A 12,259-nucleotide genomic window follows, 5' to 3' on the forward strand; every position below is an offset into this window, starting at 1 on the left:
AAGAAATTTTTCAGTGGTAGCAAATCTATTGAAATGTATAATTGAAGCCAAAAATACTTTGTTGGTTGCACTGGGATACGAGTCGAGCAAGAATTTATGTAAATGACACTGACAATCAACAATTTTTTTATTTTTTTTCAACAAATCAATTACAAACAAAAACTAAAAATATTTCTTTTTTTTTTTTATTTATTTAAAGGTCGCATTTAAACTACAAGGTCATTTTCGACCACAGGTTCTACATATTTAAGGGTCGGCAATACTAAACAAATTTTCGAATTTTACTTTTCTAATTACGTTTTGAATATTTACATCACTCGAATGATGAAAACCTTTCGAAAAAGTTTCTCTTTCACATTTTTTCGGAAGCTATGAAAATTTCTGTAATAACAATTAATTAATAAATTAAAAGAAAAGTAAAATTCAAAAATTCGTTTAGTACGGCCCAGCCTTAACTACATAGTAACATTTACATTTATATTTAAATTTCTTTGAACAATTTTGACTTTTTTAAGAAAATTAAGGTTTTTTTGCATCCCGATACGGTGTTAAAATATTTTTCTAAGGATTTGGGTAGCTTGGAGATTTCTCTGTAGGCCGACAAGTTGGGACAGTAAATTATGATGTGTTTTATTGAGATTTCGTTACCACAGTATTGGCATGTTGTTTTAGGTTCTTTAGATATTAAGAAGGAATGAGTCAATGTCGTGTGTCTTATACGTAGCCGAGTTAGTACTACTTGGTCTTTCCTAACAAATGTTGCCAATGGGTTTAGTTCAAAGGTAGAATCCCGAGACTCTAGTAATCTGTGTGTGTTTTGCTTATTCTAAACTAAAAATATGCACATGTAGAAAATTTAAAAAACTATAGGTACAATTTTTTCAAATAATTTTTTTATGATTTATTGCTTTGAAAAAAAATCCAAAAATTTGTAAACGTCCACTAACTTTAGTATCATGAAAAAACATAAAATTTTTACAAACATTTTGAAATTACGTCTTTTACAAAATATCACATTTAAATTTTTCGTGCCCAAAACTGACTCTAGTGGTCAAAAATGGTATCTCTACTCTATCATATTTGTAAACATATAGAGGTAATCATCGGAAGAAGTTTTCTGTATGTGTTAATTGAAAAATAATTAATGAAAATATTTAAATAACCATGAAAATTAATAAACTTTATTTGCAGTATTTAATCCAACTATACATTTTTCTTAATTATAAGTTTATAATAAAGAGAAATTCAATTAAAAAAGTTAAGCATTAGTTATATTTATTAATACGTTGCCAGACTTTTTTTCATTGTCTATTCGCAATAAATTTTGCGCTCTTCTGCTTTTGTGGTGTTTGACTTCTCAACCCATACTGTATTATTTACTTTATCTCTTTGGAAACGTTAAATTTTCAAGCATTAAACTCGTTAACTGTAACAATTAGTATTTACGACTGGTATAGAATAAAATCTTTCTTACAGGCCAAGAAGGCGCTCAAACTTGGATCCAATGTAGGGATTATGATAAAAAAAAAAAAATCTATGTCTAATTTTAGTAGAATTTCTTAGATTAGAAAAGAATAAAAATATTATAAAGCAGCGTCAAAAAATATATAATTACTATGTAACTTTCAAAATATCATTTCGTAAACTTTTTACTCTCTTCGAAGGTTTTCCAATCTTGCGTGAAGATCTGCATCTGTATCTGGAACATTTCCAGTTGGACTCGTAGCATCTTCTCCACCGGCACCAGCCGCTGTTGCTATTGGTTGTTTTGAACCAGCGACACTCAAAGAGCCAGATGCTGAGGGCAATCCCGATAGTTGGTCGGTTAATTGGAGACCAAGTTCGTCTAAAACTTGGGCTACTACCGCATCGCTAAAATTAAAATAATCACAATTTTTATACACAGTCAAAATAAATCAATAGAGCAAAAGTATCGTTTGATGCAACTGCATGAGTCGGGAAGTTATTATCCGTTATATGACTAAACTTCCAAGACAAAAATATGACGAATAAGCCGTCGATCGCATTAACATTCACTGTTAATATTAGAATTGTACTGTGCTCTCTATTTAAATATTTGATGTAAGGAAATAGATCCAGTACTCAATCAGAGAACTAGTACACAATCACTCATGTATTTGTATATTATTATTAGTGTCTTTTACTTGTACAATTTTTTCAGTTTTTTAGAAAACGACGTTCTAATTAGCAAATTGTCTAACCTAATATTTTTTAGTAGGTGATTCTGTGCAATTTTCAGATAGTAATAGTAAGAAAAAATATTATTAGAGTAACCTAGACAAAAATATATATATACTAGATATGGAATTGGTTTTTAGATGAAAATTTTTCGCGTAAATGGAGAATTTTCTGAAATGAAGTTAGAAAATCTGCTAATAAGAACGTCGAAAATTTTACTTTTTATCTCCCTAGCTCATTTCCATTTTTATGCTCCCTGACTCTTTTATTCTTTTTAATTTGTGCCTACTGTACTGTATCATTACGTGATGCACTACATCGTCACCTTGCGGTGGAAGTATAACAGAATAGGAATACCACAGATAAAATCCATGCCAGTACAGTCAGCTACTTGAGTTCGAAAACAACTGATCCCTGACAAGTTTTCACACGACAATTGATCACACGGACAACTTCATAAAAAAATTAATTAATTACTATGACATGAGTAATTAAAATTCAATTGTAGGATAAATTTGTAGGGCTCGCTTGTCGTGGTATAAAATTGTTGGGATCAGTTTACAGAACATCTTCTCTGATTGGGTACTAGATCTTTTTTCTTATGTGTAATAGAAATAATATCATAAATCTTCAGTAAAAACAGTAGATTTCATTGAGTAAAACTTACAACACAAAATTAAAACAGTTCAATATTATGATAGAAAAAATTGTTACTCTTAATTACGAATATAAAAATTAAATAAAAGTAAAATTTACCTCTCTTCTTCGTCGTCTTCAGTATCTATTGCAGTGTCTATGGCATCATTCATTATTTCTTCCTTCATATCCATTATTTCAGATTGTTTTTCAAACTCTTGGAGTATTTTCTGTATGTGAGGTAAATTTAGTTGTCTGAAAAGTGAACATGAGTATAAAATAACGAACAATTATTAATTAATATAATCAATGTCTCACTTATTCATGTTCTGCATCGCTCTGGTAACTCCTTTCATAGCATTCGCCATAGTATTTTGTGATTTTAATGTTTGAATCTTTAGTGACACTGCTTGAATGTTCGCTTTCATCAGCATAAATTTTCTGACATATCTTCTGGTTCTTACTAAATCTTTAGCCATAATTTTAACAGAATCCTAGAAAAATAAATACAGAAAATTATTTAGGTTGGAAAATTTAAAACTAATGACAGTCAAACTCTGCATGACACAACAATATGACAGTACCATTTGTCCATCTTTAGCCAATTTTTTAATATTGGCTATTATTTGTTTTTCTTGCTGTTCCATTCTCATTCTCTCACGATCTAGATCTCTCATTGCTTTATTCAATGCTCGTTGATTTTTACGAAGCATTTCCTCCGGTGTTATACGTTTTCCAAATAATAATTCCATTGTTATAAATTATTTTCAAATACTATTTATTTCAACAGCTAAAAAAATATATATGTTTTGAATTTATTCAATACGAAATTTTAAATGACGAAAATTAAATGTTATTATTTTACCTGAAGTATAAAATATTTTACGGTACTTGAGAAAATCGAAATGTCAAAATTTGATCACTGTTATGGTAAATCGAGTTTCAAATTTTTGTAAATTAATAACTTTATTTTTCCTTTAGCATTAGTCAATAAATAACAAGGATCCGTGACATTTTTCCTCAAGGTGTACTAAGAATCCCTAGATAGAGGTTGGTATTGTGCTGTATTAAATCTGTATTAGTAAAATTATTTCTCGGCTAAAATAACTAGGGCTAGTATTTATAGTCACTATAGTTTGCAAGCAACCCAGGAAACTAGAGTTTCTGCTCAGAAATTTAAATCAAACTTTTGACATCTCGATGACGTACAGTATAGTTGTAGTAGAATATGTAATAGTTTATTATTTTTTGTGACAGATATTTGAAATGTACTAGATTTAGAGCCTATAAATGTCAGGTTATTTCCCGCGTTTATTTAAATGAGGATTAAAAAAAGAATATACATCAAATTATAATTTTTTACATTAGACAAAATCATAGTAAATCACATTTATTATTATTATTATTATTATTATTTTACACTTTGTGCGCATGTCTAATTTAGGAATTTTTATTTCATTAATTTGGTAACATTGTTTTGAGTAATTGTTAAAAATGAGAAAGAAGTCGGTAAGCGTACGAATTAATATGATGATAAATTTCGTCACAAGATGACTCATTGAGTTACTTCGATATTTTGGTCGTTTTCTATCGCACATGTGTAGTAACTAAAAATTATTTTTTTGTCTGTGATGATGTCACTATTAGAACGATTATGTATTTTTTTTACCAGCTGTTTCTTATGTAATATTCTTAGCTGCCGACTAGGCGCTAAATGTCATACATTTCAAGCTTCTATCACGAAAATGTTTTTTTTCTGTACAGTAAATCACGAAAAAAAAAAAAAAAAAAAAATACGGCTTTACTATCGTCAAATGATTTCACAATCAATATATTTTTCGTCGTGTTCTATTCGTTAATATTTGATTGGGAATTTTATTTTAAATTATTCTTTAATCGTTTTATCGCATAGATTTTTTAATCGCTCAAAGTAAATTTAACTGATACACTATTTATTCAGTAATATCTTCTTGTATTTACTAAGGAAATGTAAAAAAAATCATAAAATCAGAAAGTACACAGTTAGCTTACTCATGTAATATATGATAAAATATATAACATTATATATATAATATATAATATTCATTAAAACTTGTAAAACTTTATTATAAAAAATTTTCCGTTTTTTTTTAAAACTTAATTTGAAATTTTTTGTGTAATTACTTATAATTTTTTTCGAGCTTGAAAAAATTTATGTCTCGTTGATTTACAAAAATTCGAAAAATGAAAAATTCGAAAAATTGGGGTACTTGTTATTTTTTGACTTTTTTTTGTTATCTTTCGAACTAAGCAACGGATTTGAATATCTAATGCGATATGAGACGCAGTTTAGCTGCCTCTAACGCTGAAAAATTTGTAGAATTAATCAGTTCAAAAATTCCGAAATTATTCGAATTAAATGCTTTTTTTTTATTTTTTAAATAACGATCTCCAATTAAAAGAAGCGATTTAAAACGATTTGCAATGCCGTAAGATGGACGGTGGAGTTGAATTTAATATTCGCTATTTGCTACTTGCAATTTCCAAAATTTCAATATCGGAAAATAATCATGGAAATGGACATGAAATTCTATGATTATTCTCTTCCATCCATATCAGTCGTAGCAATAGTAAATATTCAAATTCATTGTTTTAAAATATTAATTTTATATTTTAACATTCGTGCCCATACTTAAAAATAACGATTAAATTCGTAGGAAATATGACTAGGATACAAATGAATTACTTTAAATAAATTGGACGTTTCGTCATTTATTTATGACGTCCTCAGCAACTTATTCTTATAATTAAATTGTCTAATACACAGAAACTATGAAGAATGACTTTATATATTAAAATTATTGCCATAATCTTGTAAAAATTTGACTTTAAATTAATTATTGTTATTTTAACTCAAATATTTAACAATTAAGGTTTGCTCTATGCCACAACGTTTTCGCCAATTCATTTAAAATAATTTATTTATATCCTAGTCCTATTTCCTACGAATTTAATCGTTATTAATTTTATGTTTTAAAATATTAATTAAATGCTCATAAGAAGGGCGATTCAAAAGTATTTAAAGTATTCAAAAGCATTAAAAACTATTTCTAGATGCAAGAAATAATTTCTCGCTCCAAGAAATTTTGTTCGTTTTTAATTCCTGATGCAAAAAATTTTTCAGGGCAAGTAAAATTTTTCTTGGGGCGAGTAATAATTTTTTGCTCCAAGAAATCCTTTTTTTTCTGTGTGTAATCACACGTCCCTGGTTTTGTTCTTCAACTCATAGGATTGAGACACTGATTTAAAGATATATCAAACATCAGTTCAGTATCAACAATAAAAGAACGAGTGGAACTTTAGATCGATTCGCTATGTATGTAGATAAGACTGTGTTTACATTCTTTTAAAAGTATTGGTAAAAAGGAAACGGTTTGCTATCTATTTCAGTATATAGTTGAGTTAGCGAAAGAATAACTTTTTCCTCTACAAATTAACTATTATGAATCACAGGTATATCCACTGAAGCACATGCGCAGTTATTTAATTGTAGAAAAAATGATGGGGGAACAAGTAATTCTTTCGCTAACTCAACTATAGCTAAAAGCGAGTGTAAAAAATGAAATGAGGCATTGGGTGAAAGTAAACTTCTCATCTTGATACGCCAACTAAACAGAGGCTTCTATCAGTTCCATTTTACTCAGGGGATTCAAAGGTGAATCAGTTATCAGTTCAAGTTGTTTTTACTTTCATGATTGAAAAAAATACAAGATAAATAATCACTAACGTTGTCCAATGATCGAAATTTTTCGCTGCTTTATCTCTCCCTCCTTGTGTCACATCTGTATACTTCTCATAAAATAAATACTTTTACTATGCTCGTAATATTTTAGTCGTTTGTTGGACAATAGTTCAGTCAATTGTTAAACTTTAACATTAATCAAAGTGGTAGGATTCGAAGCTGGTAAAATGTTTATGATTTTATCGTTATTTTTAATAATTAGTAGTAGAACTTCAGCCCTAGAAAATGGGCTTGCTAGAACACCACCCATGGGTTGGTTAGCTTGGGAGCGATTTCGATGTAATACTGACTGTGAAAATGATCCTGATAACTGTATTAGGTAAGTGGTTTTTTTTCTTCTTTTATATAAATATATTTACTGTCAGAAATGAAAAATAAACCAGAGTAACTTGAGTGGTAAAATGCCTGAGAAAATTGTTGTTATAAAATAAATAAATATTGGAAAGTTTATAAATATTAAAATAATAGAAAAAAAAAAGATCCTGAAGTTAGCAGACAATTAAAAATTTTCGGATTTTTTTTTTAACAAAACAATTACAAAAAAATGAAAACTAAAAATATGCACATGTAAAAAATTCAAAAAACTACAGGTGCAATTAAAAAAAATTTTTTTTTTATAATTTACCATCTAAAAGAAAATTCAAAAATTATTAGACGTCGGCTAACTTCAGGATCATAAAAAAAAATCGTTTATATAAAAATATAATTTTATCAACATTTTTATTTTTAATTCGAAAAAAGCAGTAAGTTGAAAAAAAATAGTAATAATAATAATAGCAGTAAGAATGGGAGAAATGAATAATTTAACGATCTCTGACTTTCATTAACAATTATGAAGAACGAAATGATTTTAGTTCAATAATTTGAAATGAACAAGTTCAAATTTATTCAAATGAGAGCATAATGCAAAGGAACATACATCTTTTTAAAATGATTTTATGTACATGATTATTATTATTATTATTATTAATATTATTATGTCTTAGGAATTGAATATATATTCAGCTTGATCATTTTAAATTATTAAAGAAAAAAAAAATGGAAAGCCAAAAGTGCAAATGTCGATTAATCATGTTAATAAAAAGTAGATAAAAATTTTAATACATATATATATATGTATATATACGTTTTAATTTTTATTTACTTCTTACATACATACATCCAGTGGCCTTGATATAATTGTAACTAAATTTAATTTTTTTTTAATTAACTTGCAGTTTTTTTGTTTGTTATAAAAATAACTCTAATATGTACATAAAGATATTTATATTTTAATATTTATTTACTTTTTACGTCTGTATATATATATATATATATATATATATATATATATATATATATATATATATATATATAGACAGCTGCTGTGATATAATAACTGGATTTTTTATGAAATTGAATTGTTTTTTAATTAACTTTTGTTTTTTTTTTTATAAAAATAACTCTAATATGTACATACGGTATTTACATTTTAGTTTTTATTTATTTTTTATATATGTATATATAAATATACAGTGGTCTTGATGTAATAATAACTGAATTTTTAATGAAGTTTAATTCTTTTTAAATTAACTTGCCGTTTTTTCGAAAAAAAGTAACTTTAGATGTAGCTATAGTTATTTTTTTTTACAACCGTCGCGCTCAGGGGCCGTTCACTCAGTGCTTATCGGACTACATTACGTCAGGAGCTGGTCAAATCAATACTAACCTTATAAAACGAAACATAGTTACTAGATTTCTATAGTAATTTCGTGTTATTACAAGAATAAGCTCAGCAATGACTTTGAATGTAAGGGATGCCTCTTCTCGACTAATTCAAAAAATAATAGCGCTCAAATTTTAAAATGAAAAAAAAAATTGAATTTCCAAATTATTACAGTTTGTAAATAAATGTTGGATAAAATACCTAATTTTGATCGCAATCAAGTTATAATAGTTTTTATTCTCAAACCTGCTTGATTTTGAGGCTTATATTCAATATTTGCTACTACTTTTTGTAAACAATGGAGAAAGGGAATTCAAAGTTAGGGAGTATAGAAATTAGATTCTGCTGTATGAGAATATGACTACTGATATTTTACCTATGACGTATACAAGACAATCTTGTACTATTTTTATGAAAGTATCTTACGGAAGACCTTTAGGTATCTACATCTTTATATATAAATCTATCGCAAGATATTAATGCAAGATTCTTAGACAAGATTGTTGCAGGACTTGCCTATGATATTGTACAAAATAACATTGAAGATGTCTTGTTCAAAATAATTTAGTAAAGTTACCTACGCGTATCTTGAGCAAGTCTTGCAGCAGAAATTACTTGCAGACACTAATACAGATCTAGTCACCCTCGCAGATTTGAATCACGGTGGAAACACGGTGGGTTTGTTCCATTTTACCACTGTGATTACGCGGTGGATGCAGCATGGAACCACGGTGGTGAAATAGCACAAAGCCACCGTGTAACCACGGTGGATCCACGGTGTTTCCACCGTGATTCAGATCTGCGAGGGCATTTAAGATTTACCCTATTTCAGTGTACCTAATGTCGAAACAATTTCGTGCAAGTAAATTAGCCGAAAATTTGAAAATGATCGTAATAGCCCTGCATAAAATATCCGATAGATTCTTATAGCTGTATGTATAAGGCCAATACTTAACTATATCACTTCTCATAGAACTCATTCATTCTTATAAAATCTCTGTGGAAACTCATGAGAATCTATTGGATTCTATAAGATTTTCTAAACAGGGAGCGCATTCAATGCCTTGAGTATGCAAACATTTTTATTGAAATATTTCCCGGACATATTGCCGTGCTAAGCGCAAAAGCTGTAACTTGTATTAAAATATCATAGTAAATTACCACTTTTCTCTTATCATGGCAGTATGATCAATACAAGTACAATTTCATTAATTAATCTATGAATTACTTCAATTGAATAATTACGCACTCATTATTAATCGTTTATGTTTTCAGTGATCAATTATTTAGAACAATGGCCGATTTAGTTGTATCTGAAGGTTATGCTGCAGCTGGATATGAATACATAAATATTGATGACTGTTGGATGGAAAAAAATCGTGCTAGTAATGGAAATGTTGTGCCTGACCGACAGAGATTTCCATATGGACTAAGAAGCCTCAGCGATTATGTAACATAATATTTATACTTTTTATTTTTTAATCTTCTGATATCCGTTACTTTATATTTCTTCTTCCGGTGGTTAGTCAAGCAAACTTTTTCAATAAATAAAACGCTCATTTGTTTAGATTCATATGAAAGGATTGAAGTTTGGAATTTATGGCGACTATGGAAATTATACTTGTGCTGGTTATCCAGGAATTTTAGGTTACATGAAAAATGATGCGGCGTCTTTCGCTGCATGGAATGTTGATTACGTAAAACTAGATGGCTGCTATGCAGATCCGTCTGAAATGGATCGTGGTAAACATACTGTACACTACTCATACAACCATATTTAATAATACCGTTTTTCCCGGAATTTTTCTTCCTTTTTGTTTGGTTAATGTAATAATTAAATTCGGTAAATGTTATAATGCGTTCTTTTCTTCCTTGCGATCTATACAATAGATCCATAAATATTTGAAATTTTAAAGAATGCATTCAATTCGCTGACGCTCGTATTCCCAACCCCTAACTTGAATATTATACTCGGCACTAATTATCTAAGATACTATTAAAGTAATTCCATTGTCAGGCACAAGACTATGTCTTGATAGTAATTAAATTTTTTGACTATCAGGTTATCCAGAATTCGGCATACATTTAAATCGTACTGGAAGACCTATGATTTACTCATGTAGTTGGCCTGTTTATCAAATTTATGCTGGAATAAAAGTAAGTGAAATTCCAGATCTAGATCCAGTTCGAATTTAGACTCTTAATATTAATATTCAAAGGTAATTTTTTATTTCCTCTTTAAATCACATGGGAAATTTGATTGTTTTATTATTTAAATGGGAAATAAAAAATTACGTTGCGCGACCTATCAATGCTAATATTAAGGACTTAAATTTCATCTGGATCTATTGTGCCCTCTGCCGAAATTTTGAGACCAGTCATGAAAAATAGATGATTTTTTTGTCTCGACCTCATATATTTATGTACTTATCTACTTATTTATACGCATGTAGCCCAATTTCTCTTCTATCATCTCACACTGCAATCTCTGGAGAAATTACAATGATATTCAAGATTCATGGGCGAGCTTAGAGACTATCATTGATTATTACGGTGACAATCAAGATGACATTATACCTAATGCCGGCCCAGGTCACTGGAATGATCCCGACATGTTGATCGTTGGCAACTTCGGACTTAGTTACGAGCAAAGTAAAACTCAAATGGCATTGTGGGCTATTTTAGCTGCCCCTCTATTGATGTCCGTTGATTTGAGAACCATCCGACCAGAGTACAAGGCTATTTTACAAAATAAAAAAATTATTGCTGTTGATCAAGATCCTCTCGGCATTCAAGGACGCAGAATTTATAAAGTTAGCTCATAGACATTTTATTTAATTCTCTATAAAATATTTATTTTTTACTAAGTTTTCATCTGAACTTTAGCATAAAGGCATTGAAATATGGGCGAGACCAATCACTCCCGTTTATCAAAGTTACTATTCCTATGCTATTGCATTTTTGAATAGAAGAACAGACGGAACACCTTCGGATGTATCAGTTACACTCAAAGAGTTGGGACTCCAATACCCGAAAGGTTATGCAGTAGAAGTAAGTTCAATAATCACTAAGTTTTATTAAAATACACTTGAAGATTTTGAAACCCACCATTAACTTTCCGTGCGATCATTGGTTGCTGAGATATCGATAATCAAAGACAAAAGGATCCTTTTCCATTTGAAGACTGATATCTCGGCGAGAAGTGGACGTATCAAGGTCTATAAAAAAATAAATTAAAGCTGAATAATAAAAGTATCCGATCCTCATAGTAGTTAAGCAAAAAAAAATTTTCCACGCCTGTAGACAAAAAAACAAAATTTTGAAAATTTTCTTGTCACTGGTTTTTCTAAGTTGAAAATCGCCAAAAAATTTGGATTTTTTTTTTATCCCTTAATTTTTGGCAGTAGTGTAATAAACGGATTTACATTGAAAATAAATGTTTTTTTTTGTTTCAAGGATTTATATGAAGAAGTCAATTATGGAATATTAACACCTGAAACTAAGATCAAAGTGAAAGTCAATCCCTCAGGTGTTGTTATTCTTCGCTGTGATGTTCAACGTGAACAATACTTTGCTCGAAATCATCTACTGTCACCATTCTTGCCTTTGCATCCAGTTTTCAATGGCAAAGAAAATTCATTTGAATAATCGACTGTAGATTTTTTACTCACTAATTTTTATAGATTGTTCATTTAAATAAATTTTAATAAATATTATATATATAAGGAGATTTTATGTTATAAGATCAGAGTACATTTTGTAATTTAGAATAAAGTAAAACAAACTTAACAAAATTCTACAAGACTTATTATTGTCATAAACTATACCTTGTTGCAATTTTTTTTTAGTTGTGTCAAAGAAAATTTATCATCAAGGGGATTCCCCATTCACTTGGGTACTTTTATTTTTCTTGCCCCAAGAAAACTTTTGCACTATGA

The 12,259-nt window shown here is 29.0% G+C and overlaps 2 protein-coding genes across 2 annotated transcripts; one reads left to right on the forward strand and one right to left on the reverse strand.

The window, feature by feature from the left end:
* Positions 1 to 1,159: 1,159 nt before the first annotated feature.
* Positions 1,160 to 3,883, reverse strand: LOC130678228 (charged multivesicular body protein 2a). The gene is made up of 5 exons (XM_057485325.1): positions 3,701 to 3,883; positions 3,420 to 3,625; positions 3,154 to 3,329; positions 2,956 to 3,090; positions 1,160 to 1,872 (listed from the first exon to the last, which is right to left on the reverse strand). The coding sequence occupies exons 2-5, from the start codon at positions 3,585 to 3,587 to the stop codon at positions 1,650 to 1,652; spliced, it is 702 nt and encodes a 233-aa protein (XP_057341308.1). The 5' UTR covers positions 3,588 to 3,625; positions 3,701 to 3,883; the 3' UTR covers positions 1,160 to 1,649.
* A 2,479-nt stretch (positions 3,884 to 6,362) lies between these two features.
* Positions 6,363 to 12,115, forward strand: LOC130678227 (alpha-N-acetylgalactosaminidase). The gene is made up of 7 exons (XM_057485324.1): positions 6,363 to 6,935; positions 9,597 to 9,771; positions 9,890 to 10,064; positions 10,384 to 10,478; positions 10,775 to 11,134; positions 11,208 to 11,372; positions 11,778 to 12,115. The coding sequence occupies exons 1-7, from the start codon at positions 6,784 to 6,786 to the stop codon at positions 11,967 to 11,969; spliced, it is 1,314 nt and encodes a 437-aa protein (XP_057341307.1). The 5' UTR covers positions 6,363 to 6,783; the 3' UTR covers positions 11,970 to 12,115.
* The last annotated feature ends 144 nt before the right edge of the window (positions 12,116 to 12,259 follow it).

Source organism: Microplitis mediator, chromosome 1, assembly GCF_029852145.1.
Source record: "Microplitis mediator isolate UGA2020A chromosome 1, iyMicMedi2.1, whole genome shotgun sequence".
Classification (NCBI taxonomy): domain Eukaryota; kingdom Metazoa; phylum Arthropoda; class Insecta; order Hymenoptera; family Braconidae; genus Microplitis; species Microplitis mediator.